The sequence below is a fragment of the Heteronotia binoei genome, chromosome 2, assembly GCF_032191835.1.
Source record: "Heteronotia binoei isolate CCM8104 ecotype False Entrance Well chromosome 2, APGP_CSIRO_Hbin_v1, whole genome shotgun sequence".
NCBI lineage: Eukaryota > Metazoa > Chordata > Lepidosauria > Squamata > Gekkonidae > Heteronotia > Heteronotia binoei.
The window spans coordinates 153192924-153217895 of NC_083224.1; the positions used below are offsets into that span (position 1 = coordinate 153192924).

Here is a 24972-nt window from a genome sequence, read left to right on the forward strand (position 1 = left end):
ATAGAGGTTCCCTTTGGTCACCATGGCTAGTAGCCACGGATGAATTTATCTTCCATGAATCTGTCTAATCCCCTGTTAAAGCCAACTGTGCTCGTAGCCATCACTGTGTTAATTGGCAATCCCACAATTTAATTACTCACTGAGTAAAGAAGAATATTGAGGACTGTAGAATTTCCATGCCAATACCATTCCAAAAGGGACCCATAATCAGATCCGTGATTAAATTTCAATGTATTTTATAAAAAATAGTTGATTTTCACAGAAGTGAAGAGATACAATTGCACAATGGTGGACACAATGGTATAAATACATATCATTGAGAAACTGCTTGCAAGAGATTTAAAAACAGACTGTACAGCACCGCTTCTGAAACTGTGCAACAGCTGAAGGGATTTTACCTTTTTCACCCCTAAAGAAATCTAATATTTGACTTTGGATGATATATATATATATATATTTAAGAAGCAAATAATATTGATGTGCATTCTGTTTCAGATTAGTCCAAATATGTTTTGATGTTGAACAATTCAACAGATCTGTTTTGTTTTTAAAAAATGATGTATGGTAGAAAAAGACATTCATGCATTTAAGCCACCATTAGTCTCTGACTCTAATATAAGGCAGATCATTAATCTTTTTTTTTTGAAATAATGTCTTTAGCCACTGAAATAATCTTTAGTGCTTTCCATGATAAAGTCATGGCAGGCCTTGCGTTGAGTTAAGAAAGATACCTGTAATTCCAACAGGTCATTTTTACAGAAAGGCTCTGCCATGTTTATAATACATTATAGTGTAGAAAAAGCTTTTTTTAAACCTTTACTGAAAAAAGAACTGAAAAGAAATCCAGTAGAATGCTTCCGAGTTCAGCACAAACGACACTGCTTTGGGGGTGGCCAAACCAATGTTGAGTTTATGTGTCATCTTCTGTCTTAATTATGTGGAAAAGTGTGACATTAAATAGGACCTGGTGTCCATTATTCCAGGCATAGAGAGCCCGATCTCTGGGATTGTAGTCAAGCATGGATATATGAAAGTACTGATTATGGAATGGTATGTCTGTATATTCGTAGGTGGAGGTTTTTGTGGAATATGAGTAGTAGACCTTGGCTCCAGTTAAGTGAGAGTTGGTGACATACAAAGTTCCGCATATCATGAAAGATTCCCCAGCACTTCTCTTTGGGTAGCCGGTGTTCCAGCTTTTTGTTGCTTCTAATGTATCTGGGTTCAGTTGACTGATGACAATGTTGCCTGCATTCTGGTTGGTCGCATAGACAGCCCAAAGGCCAATTTCATCTGCCATCAGGTCAATATCTGAGAAGCCACCCCAGGTGTATGGGTACACATTGTGAAAGCCTGCATACTCCAGGGTACGCTGAGCAAGGACCCGTCCGGTATCAAAACTGTATTTGATGATAATGTTGCTCTGGTATTTATTAAAGTAGAGTGACCCATTGTAGACCACGTGGTTGGTTCCTGCCCATTTGAAAGGGAGATTGTATGTCCTCGATTCAGCTCCGCTGACAAAGTCTGCTATTGATTTGTACTCGCGGACTATTTTGTTGTTGGTGTAACTGTCCATGTACCAGACCTGAAAGTGAAAAGGAAGAATAGGCTGTCAATTTGCAGGAAAACAATCATTTGCTAACTGAGCTATATTTTAAATATATTTTATTCCCCCTCCCCTCAGTGGTGTGATGTCATAATATCCAGAAGGAATCCAGGCAAGAAAAACCATAGTTACCAGTTAAACACACAAGGAGGACAAACCACACAAACAGAAGCTTTTAAGAGTATGGAAGAAAATGGAGAACTGAAGTGGTCATCATACATCATACTCTCAAGCAGTGTTCCTTCTAAACTGAGTTAGTGTGAACTAGCTCACAGTTCTTTTACATCCAGCTCACACATTTTTGTCTTAGCTCAGGAAAAATGGGCCAGGGCAAAAGTGGGCAGGGAGTTGATATGTAGAGTCATGGAAATGTTTTTAGCAGATTAAAAGAAAAACAAATTGGGGTCTGTGTTTGCTTGTTAGTGCTGTAAAATGGCTGAAACAACAGTGGAGGGTGATAAAAAAAAGCAGATTGATGTAACAGGTGTGAAATGCCATAAATCTGGGTATCATTCTGGCCAGTAGCTCACAAAGTAGAATTGTTGCTCACAAGACTGCACAGCTTAGAGGGAGTATTGCTCCCAAGCAATGTTACATCCTGCTGCGTAAATGGATTTCAGTGGATTTAGAAGGGTTTTGTTTGGGACGCCACTGTTCTTCCTGTATTTCTTGACATAAAGAATGTTTGAATTGTCTTCTGATTGGCTATAGATACCAAAAGACTGGGAAGCTTGTGCCAATAACTAATGCAGCACAACCAGGCTATCAACAGGATTAGGGATGGGTACAAACCAGGAAATGGAGGTTCAGGGTCTTCAAGAACCATGAATCTCCAACAAACTCCTCTACTGGACAAACAGGGCAGCCATGGGATGCCTGGGGAAAACGAGACTTGGAGGGAAACCTGTTTAAAGGGCCTTCCATTGGCTTCTCCAGCAAAAGCTGGGAGGTAAGACATGAACCCTCTTTGAACCTCCCAAATCTCCATGGAGGTTTGGGAAGGGTTTGTGGGAGGCACATTCTCCCAAACTCCTGGTTCAGGAACCACAAACTGGCCTGGTTCATGCTCAAACCACAGCTCATGGTTTGATTCGTGCCCATCCCTAGTAGGGATCTTTACATTTTCATGGGATTCCCTAGCTATGAATAAAAATATGCATTTGTAAATTCACCAAAAGAAAAGGACTTCACCCAACACTGCTCTGGTGAGAGCTTAATACGCTGATCCAGGAATATGAAATATTAACAGCTTCTAAGAGTCATTTAATAAAGGAAAGGGAGAGGGTGGGAATTAGCCTAGTCAAGCCTATGTCAGTTTATAAATCTGAGAGGATGGGGGTGGGGGGAAATGAGATTTCCACATTTTCTCTGTGATTCTTTGCAGGCAACCAGCTTGTCACTAGATTGAACAGCAAAGTGGCTGCATCGTATGTCAGTAATGAAAACATTTATTTATAATAAATGACAGTGTCAGGGCACTGAAAGACAAGGTAAGGGATTTGCAGAAAAACATGACTTTTTTTTTAAAAAACCCCACAACCCTAAACAATCTGATGAAGACTGAACGTGCTCCAACATGCACAGAATGTTGAAGGTAGTTGAGAGTCTGTTAAAAGAAATGAAGGGGATTAGCCTGCTGAAGCACCTGAGATATTATGGACTTCTGAAGGGAACGATCACAGGATTGGGCGATTCCTAAACGGTTCCCGCTTCCCATGATTCCCTGTACATTCAATTGGCAACCATGGCTTAGCTTAGCAAGCTAAAATGACTCACCTTTCACTGTTGCCTCCCCCAGCCTAGCCCACACCTTCTAATGCCCACATCATATTATAGGGTTGCCAACCTCCAGGTGGTAGCTGGAGGTCTTTTGAGATTATAATTGATCTCTAGGCAATGCAGGGCAATTCACCTGGAAAAAATGCCTGTTTTGGAAGGTGGTCTATGGCCTTATACCCAACTGAAGTTCTTTCCCTCCTCAAACCCTGCCCTCCTCAGGCTCCACTCCCAAAATCTTCAGGTATTTCCCAACCTGGAGCTGGCAACCCTAATTTTGGATTACTCTCTGTATTTAAGCCCCACTCCCCACTACTATTTGCTATGTCTGTGGAGCTCATCTAATCTCTCTAACAAGGCTTTATAAATGCCCTTGTGAAGTTTTTTGAGCATATGTTTTGGATGTACAGAGTCCATTTAGTCCTATCATCTCCAGTAAAAAGGACCTCTAGTAGCTGTTGCTGGGAAAGACCCAAGCTCACAGCTTTGAGGAGCTGCTGAACAGTACTGGGCTAGATGGGTTCAATGGTGTGGCTTCATATATGGCAGCTTCACATGTTCAAAGATCTACTGCTTTGATTACAGCATGAAGCAATAAAAATACACACATACTCGATTGTTCTTCTCTGATGCTAATGGATCCGTCATCCAGGCTCCAAAACGGGTTCCTGATGTCTTGACTGTTATAGGACCAGTGATTTTCATTAATTTGCCACATGCTGAAATGGAAAACAACAACAACAACAAAGGGCACTTGAGAACATCTCAAATAAATCGTTGCTTATTCTGATTGCTTGCCACTTCAAGATGACCAATGAACAGGGTATGAAAGGAGGCCTAGGAAAATAATGATGTTGGTTTTTTCTTTTCATTACCATCCAAAAGAAACAGAAATAGCTAACTTAAAACAACAGCAGCAAAGAGGTTATTTATTTATTTGATTTATATCCCGCTCTCCTTGCTGAAGCAGGCTCAGGGCAAGATAAAACAATCACAGTGCCTTGTATGGAGGAAATGTTATGTTGATCTATCTGGCTTATTTATTAGATATTTTTCATCACTACTCACCCAAAGAGTCTCACAGTGATTTACAACATTAAAACCAATAAGGTGAAACAACATAAAACTAAATATAATAACATTAAAGTATTAAATTATTAAAATATGTGACTATCACCATATCACTATTTAAACAGCCCAAATATGTAGATTGCTTTCCAAAGGCCAACCACAGGGTAGGGACCACAGCTGAGAAAGCCTTCCCCAGGTGACAGCTAAGTGAACCACCTGCAGAAAGCCCCTAGATGACAACTAAAGGGAGCACATATGTGATGGGAGAGGCAGACTTTTAAGTATGAGGGTCCCAGATCATCAACACCTTTAAAGGTAAACACCAACACCTTGAATTGGATCCAGAGACTAATATAACATCTCCTTTATTTTCAGTTTGAAACATTTATCCTATGCCTTTTGTAATTATGATAACTTCTAAAGTGCTTTGTAACCAACAATTAAAAACAAGTCTGTGAAGGCAATGAAAATTCCTCATAAAATAGCTCAAGAGTGACAGTGGAAATAGCCGTATTAAAAGTATGCAACATCAGCCATTATAAAAACCAACAATTAAAACAGCTGTCAATAGAAGCATTAAATTAGCATCAAGTCAGCATTAACTAACAAAAGATGCTAGACTATATTAAAACTAGAACTGGGCACTCTAAAAATCCTGGATGTAAGCCCAGGGACTTATTTCTGAGCAGATCTGACTAGGAGCACTCCCAAAACCATCAAAGGCCACAACTGAGGGGCCAAGGTGAACTTCCTGGAGCAGGAACTTATATCTTCCAGGGGTCACTGTAATAATGACGCACAAAATGATGATACTTTATAAATATCATCAGGGCTTTTTTTATTTTTGCAGGAACTCCTTTGTATATTAGGCCATACACCCCTGATTTGGCCAGTCCTCCTGGAGCTTAAAGTATGCCCTGTTCTAAGAGCCCTGTAAGCTCTTGGAGGATTGGCTACATCAGGGGTGTGTGGTCTAATATACAAAGGAGTTCCTGCTGCAAACAAGCCCTGGATATCATAGATGCCTGATCTGCTAGCTTCTGGCATTTCCAGTTCAGCACACTAATGCTACTTCCACACAAGTGTTTTGCTCTGACCTGCCTCCAAAATTGGAGCATTTCTTGAAGTATCTACCTTTTTAAAGTGTCAACCACCTGCCTTCTGAGTTTTCATCTCCTTTGCTGTGATCTTTTACAAACTTGTTTTGGTACAATCTTTCTGGAAAGATCACAATGTGCATTTGCCTGTGGTGGGTAGGTTATTAGGTGCCATTTTCCCTCAGTATCCCCTTCCACCTGCCATTACACCCAACCCCACACTACTGGAAGCCTTTTAAAAATTATCAGAAGTTGTTATAGGATAAAGTTTGAGTCTAGTGGCATTTTTAAGACTGACAAAGTTTAATTTTGGATATAAACCTTTGTGTGTATGCACACTTACTTTTTCAGATACATTGAAACTGATTTCCTCAAACTTTACATACAAGTAGAGAGGGTGTGTGTGTGGGCGTCTACCTTTATGTAAGGTCTGAGGGAGTCTGTTTCCATATATCTGAAGAAATGTGCATACACAAGGAAGCTTATGCCCAGAATTAAACTTTGTTGGCCTTAAAGGTGCCACTGGACTCAAACTTTGTTCTGTTGCTTCAGACCAACACACCTACCCACTTAAATCAGTAGTTGTCCTATCATTATAGTTTCATAACACTATAGAAACACAGCTACTATGGATTCTGAAAAAAGCTGGCAAAAGCCCGGTGGCTGCTTGGGGAAAGGGAATTGCAGGGATGTCTGGTGAAAAACCCAGATGCATTGCAAATACCACCATGTGGACATTTTGTTGCATTCACAGATGTAATGGGTATGTAATGGGGAATAACTGCCAAGCTGTCCTTCCAATGCATCTGAACATGCTTTTTTCTGGAAAAAAATGGTTTTAAAAAACCATCCTCTCATTAGAAAGTGGGGTGGGGAGAATGCTTATTCTTATTAATTTATTTACCTGATCTAGCACTGGGGAAACCAGAAAATAAAATAAATTTGATTAACAAGCCTTCACGGCAGTTCCAGTTTCAACAGCTAAACCCCCTGCATCTGCATGCTGAGAAACTTCTCTGAATGAGAAGGTGAGCCCTGAAGCAGGTCTTGGTGTGAGTGGTGAGCATGACGGATCAGTTTGTACTCCTGAGAGCCACTTAAGGCCCCTACCAGAAACGGTTGCAGGAGAAAATTACTCTGAGAACAACACCCATCAACTGGCCTGCTAAGTGAGCTGACCTTGGGAACACTGTGAGACTTGGGGCTGATGGATGGGTCAGGCAGAAGCTGCAAGATCAAGACAGGAAAGTAATGGAGGAAATACATCTGCTTCTGGCTGAAATCCTCCCTAATGATTGACTTCTTTCTCAGAGCTTATACAACCCGTAATCCATGTCAATTGCCTTCTTTGCCCATTATTGCATTCATTGAGAAGTCAATCAATGAGATTTAAAGAGTGAATTAAAGCTGCGCTGAATTGCTTTTTGAAGGGAAACCTTGGTTACTTTCCCCCCTCCTTCTGTTCATACACAGCCCAGTCCAGCAAAAGTGCTCCCCAAGCAGCAATGGAACAGATTCATGTACTCATTCCATGCTTATTTAGAATGATTCTGTCTCTCCCTCAAACAAGAATCATAAACAATCAGCTAAAATCATAAATTGACCATCAGAATAGAAGCCCAACCTACTTCCAACAAGATCTGAATTCCAGTGTCCCCCCCTCCATCAGGACTCAAAAACCTGGGGCTGCAGAGAGGCATTGTGGGGCTCCAGAAAAATATTCTCTCTGGGTCCCTCCTCACAACCACACCCAGTCTAAACAAAATGTGAAAACAAACACATGGGCCTCCAGGGTAACCAAATCCTAATGTGTCTCGTCCCCCATCCCCCTGCCTCTTGGCAGCCCAGACAGAAACATTAATTACAATAAGCTGACAAACATTCATAGTCCTTTTCACACACACTTAGAGCAACACCTGCAGTTGATTTCCCGTGGAACCACTCCACTAGATTATGTCAAATGTATAAATATTAGCCTGTCCCAATTGTATGTGTTTCCTACCTAATAGTCACCCTTGTTTTGAGGGACAGGTTGGATGGGAAAAAAATGGCATTAGCATGTGGACCACAGCTGTGTGGAATCAAACCACAGGAAAACAGTCTTCTGAATACCTGCAGGGGTATATGAAGGAGACTCACTGGCCACCTTCACATGAAATGGAAGCACTAGTGGCAGAAACCATGATTGACTCACTCTTTCTCTACCCTCTCCCACACTTCCCAATCTTGTGAAGAGAAGACAAGAAATGTATCCCTCATGCATGATCAAGTGCAGATTCTGTCCATGAAAGGAGAATGCATATCACACCACAAAGGATACTCCCTATACTCCTCCCTTGAAGAACACCTGGAAATGGGGAAGAATTCAGACACTGAAGCTTCTTCACATTGTTACCTGGGGGTTACCTCTGCTATGCAAAGGCACCATCTTTTTTTGAGATCGCAAAAAGCCAGATTTTGTTTAGGGCCAATACACTTCACAGTTTGTCAGGACACAAATTATGAAATCCTCGACAATGTAGACAAGTCCCACTGAAATCAGTGAGACTTCACAATAAATAAATGATCTTAAAACTGGAGTGTAAATACTAACATATTTTCATATTAATGTCATCGGCGGCTATGTGACAATATCATTAAGAGCCTTTCCTTTATCCACCCTTAGACAGCCTTTGGCAATGAAGCCTAAGGATGTCAATTTGCTTTAATGGTACACATTAGGTGCTTTGAATAATTCATTGGTGAAGCAAGAGGGAGTTTTCCTATATTACCATTACAGAGAGCACATAGAACATTCCGTTTGTTACTGATAAGATCAGTTACTGGACTGGAATCAGGTTCAGGCAGGTAGCCATGTTGGTCTGAAGCAGCATAACAAAAACAAAGATTTATTCAAGGTATAAGCTTAATTATTATACAAAGTATAAGAAATATCCCATTACCTATATGTATGGACTGGTAATTTCCATTTCATTGATTCTGAAGAAGTGTGCAAGCACACAAAAGTTTGAATAAAGCTTTGTTGATCTTAAAGGTGCCACTGGACTCAAACTTTATTGAACTAGAATCAGATCAAGATGGACAGCTGTGTTAGTCTGTTTGCAACCATAGAAAAGAGCAAGAGTCCAGTAGTACTTTAAAGACTAACAAAATCTGTGGTAGGTGTGAGCTTTTGTGAGTCACTGCTCACTTCTTCAGATACTGAACTAGAATTCTTATCTTCCCAGTATGGATCGTCTTTATCGGAGGTGCACAACAAGATTTCAAGTTCTGGATATGACCAAGACAAATAATCAAAGATCCAGATACACACGAAGTGATCCCATAAACAGCCATCTTCAGGGCTTTTTTTTGTAGCAGGAACTCCTTTGCATATTAGGCTACACCCCCGCCCCCCAATGTAGCCAATCCTCCAAGTGCTTACAGCTGGCCCTGTAAGCTCTTGGAGGATTGGCTACATCAGGCGGGTGTAGCCTAATATGCCCTGGCCTTCTTCCATGAGAATACTCATATCAGGGGTGTGTGGCCTGAACAAGGAAAGACTTGGAGCGTTTTCGCACTGACCTTACTTGGGAGTGACGTCCCTCTTCACCGCACAGCGTCTGTGTGGATTTCGCACTAATTGCTCCGCAGAACCCGGAAGAGCCACAAAGTCCCACAGCTTTTGCGTTGCAAATGTAAACTGGCTTTTGGCCAGTTTACATTTGCGACGCAAAATCCACGGGACTTTGTGGCTCTTCCGGGTTCTGCGGAGCAATTAGTGCGAAATCCGCACAGATGCTGCGCGGTGAAGAGGGATGTCGCTCCCGAATAAGGTCAGTGCGAAAACGCCCTTGCATGTAACATTCTACTCAATTGTTCAGTATGAAAAATTTGCTCCTCATTTCCAGTGTAACGGCAAAAGCATGGGGATGACAGAGGAGTACTTAGCAATGCATCTTTTAAAAGCTGTTTTTACAGTTATTCAATATTTTAAATTATGCTTGATTTCAGTTTTTTAATTTTTTCCTTTGACTTATGATAGCCTCCCATATAATGGCCACTTAGTTTGACCCCTTCCCTGCATAGATTTCCTGGCTGTGGTTCCAAGAAGCTTCCTCAGCTGCATGTGTTCCCTGGTACTTTTTTAGACAGGAGGAAACAAAGGACTGTTTTCAGTACAAATGACGTTGCCAAAGTTCATAATTAGCTAGTCCAGGATACAAATGTATATTGGTCATAATTCTCAAAATGGGCATTGTAGTTCAAACATAGACCTAAATTGACCATATGAGCTGACAACAGATGGCCGTTTTGGCTGGCTGAAGAAAGCCAGCCAAAAGAAGAGTGCCCAGTGCTTCTGGACAGCGCCAGGGCAGGCCTTGGACAGCCGGGGAGCATGTGGAAAGCTCCCGCATCCCGCTCGTGGCTCCCTGGGCACTTGTAAGGTGCTCTCTGGGCTTCCGGACAGCCAGGAGCCGCTTCAGAGCCGCCTCAGCAAAAAGGGACCACTTTCTGAGTGGTCCCTTTTTGAGCTGGGTGGATTGTTCTTCAGGACAGGGTAAATGTGGGACAGGGGCGGGCGGCAGATGTTGCCGTGTGGCCGGTTTTTTTGGGTCGACTTCAGAGGCATCTCTGAGTCGACCCAAAGTGCCGGTCTGTAATCAGCCAGTGATTCATGTTCTGATCACATCTGAGTTAAATTACTGTAATGCACTCTACATGGGGCTGCTTTTGAAAATGGTTTGGAAACTTCAGTTGGCACAAAATGTGATGGGCCAGGTCACTGTGAAGGGTCGATTGCAGGGATCATATGAGGCTTTTAATTAAGAGTTTTTATCAAGGGATGGGCACAAACTGCATTTATGTGGTTTGGTTTGTGTTTCATGGCTGAACCATGAACTTAATCATGAACTAATATGCCAGTTTGTGAACCAAACTGGTTTGTATTGGTTCATGAGCCTTTTAAAGTCTAACCCCCTGCTTTCTGCTCCCTGTGGCTTTTCATGGGGACAGAAAGCAGGGTTTCCAAACAGCTATATGGCATTTAGTTCAAATGGCTCCAAACCATTTAAACCCCGCTTTCTGCTCCCTGCAGTTACAAGCAGCTGAGTGGGGGGAACCATGAACCACAGGTTCTGCTTTTCACAAACTGCCATGAACTGCATCAAAATTCATGGCAGTTCATGGCAGTTTTTCATGAACCAACTAAAATTTGTGATGAACTTTAGTTTGTCAGTTAGTTTATGCCCATCGCCTTCTTAGTGTTTTTAAGGCAATTTCTATGCTGCTTATATCTAATTACTTGTTCTTAATAGCTAGTTTTTTATACTGTGGGTCTAACATGGTCAACCCAATCCACCATATCTTGCCACCACTTTTTGGCTCATAGAAGAAGGGCTATCCAGCAGATACTTCAGGTATTTCCCAAATCAAAGTGGAAACCAAGGGGCGTGCATTACACTTGTATGTCTATGCTCATTCCTGTACTCTGCATGCAAACTCTGCACTGTACCTCAGTGCTGCCTCTCATTTGTTGTAGCCAAGTCAGTAAGAAGAACCCTGCTGGATCAGATCAATGGTCCATCTAGTCCAGCATCCTGTCTCATGCAGTGGCCATGTGGTTCCTCTGGAGGTCCAACAAAAGTGTTACCACTTCAAAAGGACATAGAGGCCAAGGTCTTCCCCTGATGTTGTCTCCTGGCTCTGGGATTCAGAGGTTTAGTACCTCCGACTGTGGAGATTCCCCTCAGTCACCATGGCTAGTGACTTATACATAATTTGATTGTACCATAATGTCATACTGTTTTATTGGTTTTATTGTTAAATTATTAATTATATAATTAATAATAATTTTATATATATATATATAATATATATAATTTTGCCTATTTTTGAGACACACTGAAGTAGAGAGCTTTCTGGTGCACCACCAACTTAAGCAGTCAACTGATGTCCATGACTGAAACTTACTCATGACTAACTTTAGATAGATCAGGATCAGCAGTTCTATATTGTATTAACCGTCCGGTTGATATTTTATTTACATTTAGTTGACTTTTTCAACAAAATGCTTTCAAGTCTCCACTGTGGAAATGGAAAAATAATACTTAATATGTACGTCAATCACATCAAGTCATGTATGATAACCCCAGCAAGGGGCTTTCAAGGCAAGTGAGAAGCAGAGGTGGTTTGCCATTTTCTATCTCTGCAAAGCCTTCCTGACCTCCCATTCAAGTACCAATCCTGCTTCGCTTCTGAGATCTGATAAGTTCGGTTTATACCATATTACTTTCCCTCCCTAACACTTAGTACTGAAATTTATTTGATACATTCTTAATGAAGTGTCTATGAAAGATTTTGGCCCAGTGTGGTCAGTGTGTTAGAATATGGAACTTCTGTATCCCACACATGAGAGTTGGAAATCCTGGATGAAATTTTACCTCAGACTGTGAACTCATTAGGTAGGCTTAAGCAAATTGATATCCCCTCAGTCTCAACCCTAATCTGAATGATAGGAACAATAATATTGATCTGCCTTTTGTGACTACCGGTATTTACTGCAGTAATGTTTGTTCAGAGACAATATTACTAAGATTGTTATTGCTGTTGTCTCAATTCCTTCAGAAAACAAATGGAAAGAGAATGTTTTTCAAACAGTAGAAGGCTGCCATCCTGGCAGGGATGAAAGTAATAGAGGAGATGAAGGAATGGTCCCCTGCAATGCCCTTCTGTCAACATGGAAATGAACTGCAAACATTAACCACTATGAAAGCATTATGCATCTAATGATTTTCCTCTTACAGTGGCACTAGCTGAAAATGCCACATTACTATTAAGTAATTCTTATTGGTGTTTTGATAGCAGAGGATTGTCGGCAAGACAAATATCTCCACTACCTGTATCTATTAGAAATGTAATTCTGGATGTTCAGCTACAGTTTGAGGAAGATCAGTGAGCCATAAAAACCATCTGCCAAATACATTTTCTACCATAGTGGCAATGGCCAGGAATTAATTGGAGCTGGAGCAGAGCTTCAGAACCAGTTTTAATGCCAGCTCAAGCCTCAGAGCATGCCAAGGAGGATATGAATGCATTTCACTCTCTGGTTGAAGACAAGCCATCTTAGTCCTTGCTAGCATTTGCTCCAGGCATTGTTAGAATATACAACTTCCTTATCCCACACATGGGCCTCAAATATAATTTATCTCTGTCTAGTACAATTTGTGTTAAGGGGGCCTTCCCCAGTTCTGTCACACACATTTGTTTTGTTTTCACACTTTATACAAGGGGGGAAAGACCCTATTTGAAATGAATAGACCATATAACTGTAATGGGCTTGCTTCATGGGCAGATCCTCCAGAAACTTGAGGCCCTGTAAAATGTGTCCTAAGGTACCCCATAGGACCCTAGTACATTCTTCAACTATGTCTCTGTTACTATGTCACTTGCAGATCCTCAGTAACAGAATAATAATAATAATAATAATAATAATAATAATAATAATAATAATAATAATAAACAACTTTTATTTATACCCTGCCCTCCCCACCTAGGCAGGCTCAGGGCGGCTAACAAGACATGGTAAAACCATGATACAATAAAACAGTATATAATATAATTAATAATTTAACAATAAACCAGTAAAACAGTATGACATTATGGTACAATCAAATTATGTATAAGATGGCTTGGTGTTATAGATATTATCAGGAGTTCCGTCTTAAAAAGCTAGCTGGAAGAGGGCAGTTTTGCAGGCCCTAAGGAACTGGTTAAGATCCCATAGGGCCCGCACCTCTTCCGGCAGTTGATTCCACCATTGGGGGGCCTTTGTAGAGAACTCCTGTTCTCTGGTAGTTTTTAATTTGGTTTCTTTTGGCCCAGGGATTTCGAGAGGATTTTTTGAGCTTGATCGCAGTGCTCTCTGGGGAACATATGGAGAGAGAACATATGGAGAACATATGATGCTTACTTTCTCAGCATGCCAGTATGCCTGTGCTTGCTGCAACCCATGACACCACAGTTCAAAACATGTCTACATATTTTAGATGCCAGAGCCTGAAAGCAACATCTAAAAGGTCCCTATGAGTTGGTCTCTTACTTGGTTCAATGGCCATATGTTTTGTAATAAAAACCTTTCTGCCAGATTCTCACCCCAAACGTCATCATTGTCATTATTACTTTTATTAAAATCCAAGTCAAAGAGTGCTGTAATACTCTCTTCGCATTGCAAGGAAGCAGTAGGAGTCACCAGGGTTCATATTTTGAGCTCAGGAATTATAAACTTCAGCAATATCTCTAGTGAGAACATACATTGGCCTTCATACATTTCCTACTGTCAACCCTGGATAATACATAACCGACAAGCACAGGATTTATTCCGTAAAACAAAGCCACTATTTATAAACAGGGTGGGTCTTTTTCTTTTCTTTTGCTCCTTCTAGTCATGTTGAGTGAAATGACATGAGATTACACTTTGGTAGTGACAGAAGAAAGAGCACACAATAGATTCAGCACAAGACAATTCCTTTTATGTCTTTTTGCCTGTCATTTTTATGATATTACTAATGCAAAAGAGAGCTGCTAAAAATTATTTATTAAAAGGGTGACTAAATGTAGATGTCATTGTTTATTTCTGACTCACTGGATTTTCTCCAGGGAAATCAGCATGCATGGTGTTGGGAAAGACACCATGACTAAATCAAGTATTTCAGAAGCTACCTCTGGTTTCCAGAATCAGGTATTGCTTGATTGACCTATGGCTCATTTCAGACATAATGTGGAATCATGGTTTAATTAAGATGACTAGTTAGTGTAATAATCTGAATACAGGTCACACCACTAAATATGAGCTAATAAAGGTATGTTCAGGGCTTTTTCTTGTAGCAGGAACTCCTTTGCATATTAGGCCACAAACCCCTCATGTAGCCAATCCTCCAAGAGCTTAAAGGGCTCTTAGTACAGGGCCAACTGTAAGCTCCAGGAGGTTTGGCTACATCAGGAAGTTGTGGCCTAATATGCAAATGAGTTCCTGCTACAAAAAAAGCCCTGAGTATGTTGAACTGGCATCTGAAGCTGTGATCTGAAGATGGTTTCTAAGCCACAGTTGCTCTTCACTATCATGTATGAACACCAACATTCAAGCTTAATCTTACTTGTTCCTTATTGCCACCCTTGTTTACAACCTGGCTACAAAGATGCTGGGCCAGAATAAAGGCTATGAAATCAGTCTTTGTCAAGGCAAACCAGGATTTGAATGATCACCCACAAGCTGAATTCTGGTCTCACAAACTACCTGTAATTAAAATAAGCCATAGGTATGCATGATTGTTGGGAGCCAATGCCTGGCCCCAACTCAACTTCACCCTGGTTACCGGAGCTGAGAATAGCTAGGGACCTGACTCATTCATGTGAGAAAGACCAGGAGAGGGAGGCAGCTGGAATCCAGGCAGGCCACTCCAATACAATGGAGGACAAGGCTGGAAGCCAGGCAGAGGTGGAGAGGGGCATAGTCAGAAGGCAAGGCTAAGCCTGGGCTTGGACAAGGCCAGGATGGGAGAGGCTAAGGGCAGCCCTGAACAGCCAAGGGAATAGGGTTGCCAATCCCCAGGTGGGGGCAGGGGATCCCCCGATTTGGAGACCCTCCCCCCGCTTCAGGGTTGTCAGAAAGCAGGGGGGAGGGGAGGGAAATGTCTGCTGGGAACTCTATTATTCCCTATAGATTTATTCCTATAGAAAATAATGGAGAATTGATCCGCGGGTATCTGGGGCTCTGGGGGGGCTATTTTTTGAGGTAGAGGCACCAAATTTTCAGTACAGCATCTAGTGCCTCTCCCCAAAATATCCCCCAACTTTCAAAACGACTGGAGCAGGGGGTCCAATTCTATGAGCCCCAAAAGAAGGTGCCCTTATCCTTCATTATTTCCTATGGAAGGAAGGCATTGAAAAGGTGTGCCATCCCTTTAAATGTCATAGCCTTGATTTTGGCTTCACCCCAATGTCTCCTGGTTCCACCCTCAAAATCTCCTGGCTCCACCCCCAAAGTCCCCAGATATTTCTTAAATTGGACTTGGCAACCCTACAAGGGAAGGAGCAGGGCAAGGAGACAGGCAGCAAGGGGAAGAGGCAGAGAAGACTTCTATGATGACCAATGTTCTCTCTAAACTGAGTTAGTGTGAGCTAACTTACAGTTTTTTAGCCTCTGGCTCACACATTTTTGTCTTAGCTCAGGAATGATGGCCCCAGAGCAAACTAATTTATGCAGTAGCCAACTCTCTCACTCACAACTTTAATGCCAGTAGCTCATAGGCGTCTCAACCCTCCCGCTCTGGCGGGGGGGTCCAGGATTTCCACCCTCTTCCCCCGCCCCACCCAAAAATGGAAGCGGGAGGGGGAAGGAGGGGGAAACGGCGCCAAGGAGCTCGCTCGGCGGCGAAGGGGCCGTGGCGGCCACCGAGATTGCGCGCCAGGTGGTGAGTGCCAGGCGGGAGGGCGCGCATGGGACCGGGGTGGGCCTCCCTTGGGAGGCTGAGCTCGGCCATCTCGCCTCCTCCGTCGTCTACCTCGCCAAGGCTGCCGGAGCCGGGGCAGCCTGGCATGCGTCCGCCGGCTCTCGAGCGGACGAGCGAGGAGGAGGCGGCTGGGATGTGCGGGGATGAGGCTGGGTGGGCACCCGCACGGCTGCTCCGAAGGTGCGCGGCTTCGCCTTTCAGAGCCGGGAGGAGGAGGAGGGGGGGGATGGGGCAGCCTCTGGGTACCCTGCGAGGACCCCGCGAGGACCTAGCTGTCCAGGATGAACGCCCATGTCCTCAACCCACACTTCCTAGGTCACACTGTGACAGTTCCCCCCTCCCCATTCTTAGGACATGGCTGAGAAGTGTATCAATAACACTTCCTTTGAAAAATAATCCATCCCACTCTGTTTTTTTGGAAAACTGGGCTGTGGACAGAACAGGAAGAAGTTAATTACTGTCCAGGGGGTTGTGGGTGTGAGTTCCCAAAAGTTTGAAAAAAATGTTTAATTTTTCATGAAAGAGAAAAGGGCTCTGATCTCTGTTGGAATCCCTCCCTGTTTACACAGAGGGTTTCTATTAGCAGAGTCAACAGCGAGACTCCTGATAGCTTCCAGTCTCTGGGGGAGCTGTTTTTTTGAGGTAGAGGCACCAAAATTTTAATATAGTATCTAGTGCCTCTCCTCAAAGTACCCCCCAAGTTTCAAAACGATTGGAGCAGGGGGTCCAATTCTATGAGCCCCAAAAGAAGGTGCCTCTATCCTTCATTATTTCCTATGGAAGGAAAACATTTTAAAAGGTGTGCTGTCCCTTTAAATGTGATGGCCAGAACTCCCTTGGAGTTCAATTCTGCTTGTCACACCCTTGTTCCTGGCTCCGCCCCTAATGTCTCCTGGCTCCACCCCCAAAGTCCCCAGATATTTCTTGAATTGGACTTGGCAACCCTAGTAGCTCATGAAGTAGAATTTTTGCTCACAAGACTCCACAGCTGAGAGGGAGTATTGATGATCCATTCCCTCATACAGATGCAGGATTTTCCCTCTGCTTTTGCCTTCCTTTCTGGCTGAATAGCCCTTTTATTTACTTATTTATTTTCTTTCTTCCTTTTTAAAAGATCTACAGCTGTCCCACCCATTTAATTGTATTTTGCTTAAGTCTTTCTATCAATGTTAGTGAGTCTTCCAATATAAAACCCAGATTTTTATATTGGAAGACCTGTTAACATCAATAGGCAAGGAAAAATTGGAGGAATTTGGAGCGTTTGCAGGTTTTAAGGTGAGTTATAAGAAAACTAAAGTTTTAGCGAAAAATATGACACAAATTCAGATTAAAGAATTAGAAGAAATGTTGGGTTATGGATATGAGAGGAAAATTAAATGTTTGGGAATATACATAATGTCCAGAGCTAAAACATTGAAAGCAGACAACTATGACAGACTGTTAAAAGAAATTAAGAGTGACCTGGAGAAATGGCAAAATCTGCAAATTTCATTAATGGGAAGAATTACAACAGTTAAAATGCTACCAAGAATATTTTTTTTATTTCAAATGATACCTATTCCCCTATCAATTTTTTTTTCAACAATTAAACAAAATGGTTTCTATATTTATATGGCAGAACAAAAAACCTAGAATTAAACTAAAAGCATTGCAGGATGCCAAACAACGAGGTGGTTTTGCTTTACCGGATTGGCAGACTTATTATAAGACATGTACACAGTTGTGGGCAAAAGAATGGATTACTTTAAAGAATAGAAGACTGCTAATTTTGGAAGGTTTTGGTTTAACAACTTGAGGGAAAAGGCATGCTCACCCTCTTAATTTAAGCTTCTGAAAACATTTTATTCAATGTAGAGGGGGAAAGGTCAGATGAAATCAGGGGTAATATGTCTGAGGTAAATCAATAATGAACTTTGAGATAATTTAGTGATTTCACAGTCATGTACTTCCAGCAAGTGAGAGTTTAAAGCTTTTCAGAAAGTCTTAGATTCTTAGACATAAGCAGGGCCAGCTTGCCCACTAAGCAAACTAGGTGGTTGCCTAGGGCGCCGGCAGGATGGGTGCACTGAATTTGGCCTCTCATCCAGGAAATGGGGAGGAGGCAGCAGCAGTGGCGGCTGCCCTTTCAGTACACGGTTCTTTTGTGCTGCTGGCCTGCCCCGGGACTGTGAGTGTGCCACGAGGTTTTACCCGCCAATCAGCTGATCGGCGGGGGAGTCTGCCTTTAGATAGCCCAGGAGTGGTGCTCGACCCATTCTGGGCATTGAAATAAACCTGGGGTGGGGAAGGCAGGGAGGAGGAGGTGCAATGGGGAGGGGGAAGGTGCAGGGGATGCTGTGCTGTGGGGGGCACTGTGGAGGCAGGGGTGGGCTGTGAGTCTGCCTAGGGCACCATGCGCCCTTGGGCTGGTGCTGGGCATAAGAGGCTTTTGTTTCACTGTTTCCTAAGCCACCTAGTTCGCTTCCTTGACTATAACTGACTCTTCAGGTTTCAGAAGACTGGGATATACTAACAAGCCCCCAAATTGCTTCTCTGAGCACATCAGGGATCACTCCACTCTAGAGCTATCTCCCTTTCAACTGTGCAGGAAGCTAGCGCTAAACAGGGATCATTTTGTAGAAAAATAGGTGGTGGAGCTCATCCAGGGATTGTTATACAGCTGCACCTACTATTCAGTGGACAAAGTAGGTAGGCAGGAGGGGGAACCATCAGAAAGGTTCAGGAGTTGTGCTCCTGTGAGCTCCTGCTGAATTCAAAGCCTGACGCTAAATACTGATCCCTTTTCCTGGCCTGAATGGAGGTTTTCACTGATCCTCCCACACCTCCTTGCCAGTCTTCCCAGTCCTCTGTCAATGCCAAACTGTTCTCAGCCAGTGCTAACCTCTCCTCAGTCAGGGCTAAACTATTCCAGAGCTCTGTCAATATTAAACTCTTCTCAGTCAGGCGGCTAAACTCAGTTCTCTTTGGCAGTCAGTTCCCAAGTCTTTCTGCTCATCTGATACTAACCAATGAAATTCCTTTGAGCAGCCTATCATTCAAGGCTCTCTGGCTCTGTGAGGCACTAACCCTTCACAAACCTTCATATGTTTAGACAGCACTTAGGAGCTTTTAAAGTGCAATCTGTTGCAGCTTTCCTTTCATTTTATAGCCTCCCAAGTGAAGCCAGTGGAAGGGGATTGGATACAGGCTAGGTGCACACATGTGTGTGCATGGAAGCCAGTCCTAGGAACAAAGAGGATTTGGGTGGTGTAACCTCCTCTCCCCACCATTCTGAGGCTTTAGAGATATCTTGATTCCAAATAGAATGGCAGAGGGTAGAAAACCAGGAATGGGACCAGGGCTTTTTTTTTTTTTTATCAGGAATGCATAGGAACACAGTTCTGGCTGGTTTGGCAACAGGGGGTGTGGCCTAATATGCAAATGAGTTCCTGCTGAGTTTTTTTCTGCAAAAAAAGCCTTGGATGGGAGTAGGCTCACAATGATGTATGAACTGACCTTGATGATGACAGTGTAGAGAATTATGCTATTTCCCTTCTGTTAAATGTTTTGCTTATAATAAGTATGCTTTTAAAGATATTGAACAGATAAAAATGAGAGATGAAAGTTTGCAATTATTCCCCTCCCTTTGACAATGGAATAGCATATCATGAATTTAGTGCAGGTGATTTTCTTCCTATGTTTTTTGTTCCTCATCATTTGAGTGGGCTGAAGGAGTGCTTAAAAACTACAAGACTGTTATTTAGCATATGGCTCTACAATATGGTGCAGTGATCAAGTGTCGTATGTGTTTGGCTGTAGGAGAACTGGTGAGTGACAGAGATGTTTTGGAAACTGTGTAAGATCAATGGAAGCAGCCCAAGCTGCAGTCCTGAAAAAAATACAAACAGAAGGGAGCTACCCCAATCCACAGGGATATCTTTTTTAAAAATAATTTTTTCTCACTGTATCCTCTCCGTTCCAAACCACTGCTCTTTACGAAATGGCATTTTTGCAGAATTTAAAAAATAACACAACACTAGGTTATTTTTTAACATAAAATTTATTTTATTGATTGTATCCTGCAAAGGAGCCAGAGCTTATGTAGATATGTAGTTGTTTTTCAGATCACACACACACAGAAGCCCATTTATAGAGGCAAATGAGGTAAAAGCAGGCCTCGGATTCAGCAGGAGCTCACAGAAGTTCAGCTCCTAAACCTTTCTGAGGGTTCCACCTCCTCCCCACCTTGTCCATTGAATAGTAGGTGCAGCTGTAGTACAATCCCTGGATGAGCTCTACCACCTATTTTTCTACAAAACGACCTCTGGGTAAAAGTGCAAGGCACTCTTCTATTATCTTGTTAATGTGATATATTATAGAACAGTATGTGATATGTGAGAGCTACTTCCTGAAATTCTGCATTCTACCCACTAGATAAAGCAATTTGTAGTACTGACACTGTATATTTTACATAATCATTTATAGAGGTGTGCATTTGACTATATCCGAGCTGAAAAAATCTTTTAGTTGAATATAGATTTTAGTATTTTTTTTGGCTATCCAAAATGGCCAAGCCCTAAATCTTGAAAATATTCAGGATTTTTTGGAACTGCCAGATGATCGGGAACTGCCAGATGAAAGGGTGCTTAAAGGGATCACAGTCTCTTTAAGTCTGTTATTTAGGTTTGGAGAAGGCATTGGAGAAGGGGGAAGGCATTTAAAATCCCTTTAAATCTTGTGTCTTTACTTCCCTGGATACCCCCAGATTGATTCTCCATTATAACCTATGGGACCTTCAGCTATAATGGTCCTCAATGGGTATAATAGAACAAAAAAAAATTGGGATTTCCAAAAAGTCCCAAATCTGAATACCATACCTTTATTGGGACTTGGGGATATTGGAAAATACCAATATTTTTCAGGTTCAATAGAATGAAAGCTGAAAAATACTGATTTTTTTTGCTCACTCCTAATAATTTACATTGGACTGGTCAGACAAAAGGAAAAATAAAGACTCTTTAGTTTTGCCAGAGTTTTAACTCCCCAATTCAGTATTCAATTCATACTTGAAATAAAGTAAATCCAAGGCAAGCAAGATGAATGTTATCCAAATGAAATGGATCGTGTATATGAATGCTAAGAATTTTGCAGTGAACATATTCAGTGGCGAAAATACTTTTTGTCAGCTGTAATTACTTGTGAACCAAGCTTTGATGGTGTTAGTTTCAGCTCCACTGCTTGCTGTTTTACTTGAGCACCAAGCCAGGCATCCTAATTGCTAACAACAAACAGATAGCACATGAAGGCAGCCAATCACTGCAGCCCTAGCTCAGAACACAATCAGTTGCCAAGAAAGTGTCAGAACTTCCCAGAGCCAGTGATGGTGCAGGAAAATGTATTCAAGATAAGGGCCATTTGTTTGCTTTTACTCTTTACTTATCTCTCTTATTCTTTTATTAGTTTAGCAATGAATACATTGCCTTTTCCACCATCATACAGTAGCACTGTTACTTTAGATCAAATCTACATATTATCACAATGAAACAGAAGATACTTGGAGACCATTTCCCTGTGACAGGGTTAAGGTTGCCTAATAAGTAGAAGGTCTGATTACCAGGGAAGGCTCAAAGCATTTTGTCACACCCAAACAAGATACACCTATTACCTCCTGGGCCTTTGCCACCACAGGCTGGGCCCAAACCATGTCCTAGTAGCAATTTTCCATGACGGTGTCATTTGGACTTGGCTGATGGAAGTACAAGTCCATGACGTGAGGCCATGCTGCTGATGTCTGGGGTTGATGTCTAGGGGTGATTGGCACTCTCCCTTATTGTACTGCCTCAAGCATTTGCTTTGGTGGCTTTTAACAAACATGTGGCCCTGGTGATCACATTAACTTCTACTGTTAGAGTTGTCCTTTCATGAGGCAACTGGTATGAGAATAATAATATGATTAAAGGAGTGGTTCAGTTTTGGGTGGCTACCATACTACCGTGTTAACATAGGACTTGGGTTTTGAGTCTTCCATGCACATCACTAATGCCTGTTATCATCAAGATACTATCAGTGGGCAATAGAAGAAGCATCACGAGGCACATGTATGTGGAACTGCTTCTTTTTCTCAACCACAGTTGGGAAATCTGGACTTCCTGGAAGAATTCCAGACAGTTGGAAACCCTATCAAATGCATATTCAATGAACTAAATGTGGCATGAAATTGTATGAACTTACTAAGTTTCTTCATGCAGTCTCGAAGCCTGGTTTCCAAATTGAGCACTCGCTGATGTAGTTCTTCATAATCATAGGCACCAATTTCCTCTTGGATCCCAGTGAGGATTGAAGAGAGATTTCTAATTTCCTCTTTGAACTGGGTGATTAACTTGGCATCAGTTTTGTACTGTTCCAGAACTGGTATTAGTGGCAGGAGCTCATCCATCTTTTCTTTCAGTTCCTGTGAAAAAGCAGTCAAGTACACATTAGGGAAGTGTAAAAGTGTTACATCTCCTAAATTCTTTAATAAGATCCTCTTAGACATTATCAAATTTACTACAAAAATTCTTATTGATCTTGGTTTCAAAACTATGATTAGTGTACCACAAGAGATTTCGTAAGCAGAAGATTAATGGCTTGAGGCTTTAGATAAAAAAATGTCTAAGTGCTCAATTTTACTTTAAAAACATAAATCATTTCCCTTTAAATCAAGCCTTTCCCAGTACAGGAATTAGGGCTGTAATCCTATGCACACTTAACTGAGAATAAATCCCATTGAAAAGAGTTGAGCTTATTTCCAAGTAGATGTGCATAAGATCAGGAGGCCTGATGACACAAAAAAGAAAAACTTATTATCTAGGAATATATTTTAATGCCAGCTTGATTATCAATGGACCATCTAATCCACTGTAAGAATTTAACACTTATCTAACTGAACACATTCCCTATAGTTATTCACTTGTTCTGTGTTCAACATTTTGAAAAACTACTGTTTTATTTCATTGGACCATTCAGAAGATGACTCATGGAGAATTGATAAGAATGCCTTGTTCTTTCCCGCAGGTATCCTTCCTTCCTTCCTTCCTTCCTTCCTTCCTTCCTTCCTTCCTTCCTTCCTTCCTTCCTTCCTTCCTTCCTTCCTTCCTTCCTTCCTTCCTTCCTTCCTTCCTTCCTTCCTTCCTTCCTCTCTCTCTTTCTCTCTTTCTCCTCTCTCTCTCTCTTTCTCCTCTTGTGACCATAGGTCTTATTCTACTCCTCTGACCTATAGGTCTCAAACATGGTTAGAAATATGAGGGGAAAAAAGAAAAATTCAGGCCAGAGAGGGTCAATGCATACACTACAAAACAGCCATTTTCTTGTATGTTAAATTTCATGATCTGAACAATTTTTTTTTTGCTAAAATTAATAATTTTTCTACTCTTGAATCTGCTAATAACTTAGGAACTAAAATATCTGAATATCTGGCTGCTGTAGTATCAGAAGTTTAATTCATTTTTGTCTCTGTTGTACCAGGGGCATTCAAATAAAACATGGCTTACAGATTTGATGACACTTAAGCCACAGCCACAGTATCTATCTGAGAAAGGTGTGATCGACATGTGGTCTTTGGAAACTACAGAGGGTAGTGTGTTTAGTGTGAGCAGAATTGCTTATCTATACTTTGGTACTGTTAAACTGAACATAGGAATTGTGAAGCTTAGAGGAATCCCCACATAAGAGAATTTCCCATATAAAGGGAATCAGTACCTTCTGTTCAGTATAGAGAGATTCTTGCCTACACAAGGAACTATTTTTTCAAGGCCTGTGATTCTTTGTGCAGTTTCCTAATGGTTGCTATTACTGTTGACAGTATTTTAACTTCGTATTTAATGGCTTCCATCCATCATTCTGCTAATCAAAACAATTATAAGGAAGAGAGTTGATCCTCTAAATGTTGATCACAAGGCTATTTCCTTGAGGAAAAGCTTTTACTCAAATTGAACTCAGATTGATACAATAAAATGTTTAGGTTTCTGCAACCTTGGGTTTATTCTTCTTTCTTCTAGGCAGTAATTCAGCTGGGGACCCTTATTCCTTGCTCCCACTGATTCTATTAATAAACTACTCTTGCCAGTGTTTTAATCTGTGAGGCTGTGTGAGATGCTTTTGGAATGTCCATCCTAAGCTTAACAATTATCATCTTTTTATTTTACTCTACCTTCTAAATTAAATCCTGGAGAAGTATGTTCACCTATGCTTTGCTTCAGTCACAGGTCAAATATTTCACTATGCTGAAAACTATGTGGGTTGACCCTGTGAGCACAAGTCACCTACAGAAGTGGATCTTTCCTCACCTTTCCCCAGCAGTCTTCTTGTAACCTCCCTAAAAGAAATTGCTGGGGATCAGGGGGCTAGGATTGCCAGGCCCCACCTGGCAGTCAGCAGGGGGATCCTGGGTCTTCTCTGAGAGTTAATCTCTTGCGCACAAATATCTTGCCTACATCATGCAACTCCATCACCAAGCTTCTAATTTTTGGCCAAAATTCTATGGTTTGTAGCCAAATTTACCATAGAATTTTGTCCCAAAACAAGAGCATTCACATGCAACATTGATAATTGTTTCTTTTTTACTGCAAATTTATACCCCGCCTTCTCTCTGAATCAGAGACTCAGAGTGGCTTACAATCTCCTATATCTTCTCCCTCCACAACAGATATGCTGTGAAGTGGGTGGGGCTGAGAGAGCTCTCACAGCAACTGCCCTTTCAAGAACAACTCCTGTGAGAGCTGTGGCTAACCCAAGGCCATTCTAGCAGGTGCAAGTGGAGGAGTGGGGAATCAAACCCAGTTCTCCCAGATAAGAGTCCACACACTTAACCACTACACCAAACTGGCTCTCAATCACCTCTACATCTCACCTCTTGGGCCAGTTGGGAGCAGGATTTCTCCCCAAGAAGCACCCCCCAAAAGCAGGGGACTGG

General features: G+C 41.9%; 1 protein-coding gene across 2 annotated transcripts in view; it reads right to left on the reverse strand.

Moving 5' to 3' along the window:
• Positions 1 to 214: 214 nt before the first annotated feature.
• OLFM3 (olfactomedin 3) overlaps positions 215 to 24972 on the reverse strand; it is a 264124-nt gene continuing 239366 nt past the window's right edge. For both annotated transcript variants that reach the window (XM_060232288.1, XM_060232287.1), the window contains exons 4-6: positions 22254 to 22473; positions 3998 to 4104; positions 215 to 1588 (exon numbers count right to left, since the gene is read on the reverse strand). In XM_060232288.1, coding sequence (XP_060088271.1) covers positions 911 to 1588; positions 3998 to 4104; positions 22254 to 22473 — 1005 coding nt within the window. In that variant the 3' untranslated portion in view covers positions 215 to 910. The remainder of the gene's footprint in view (positions 1589 to 3997; positions 4105 to 22253; positions 22474 to 24972) is intronic.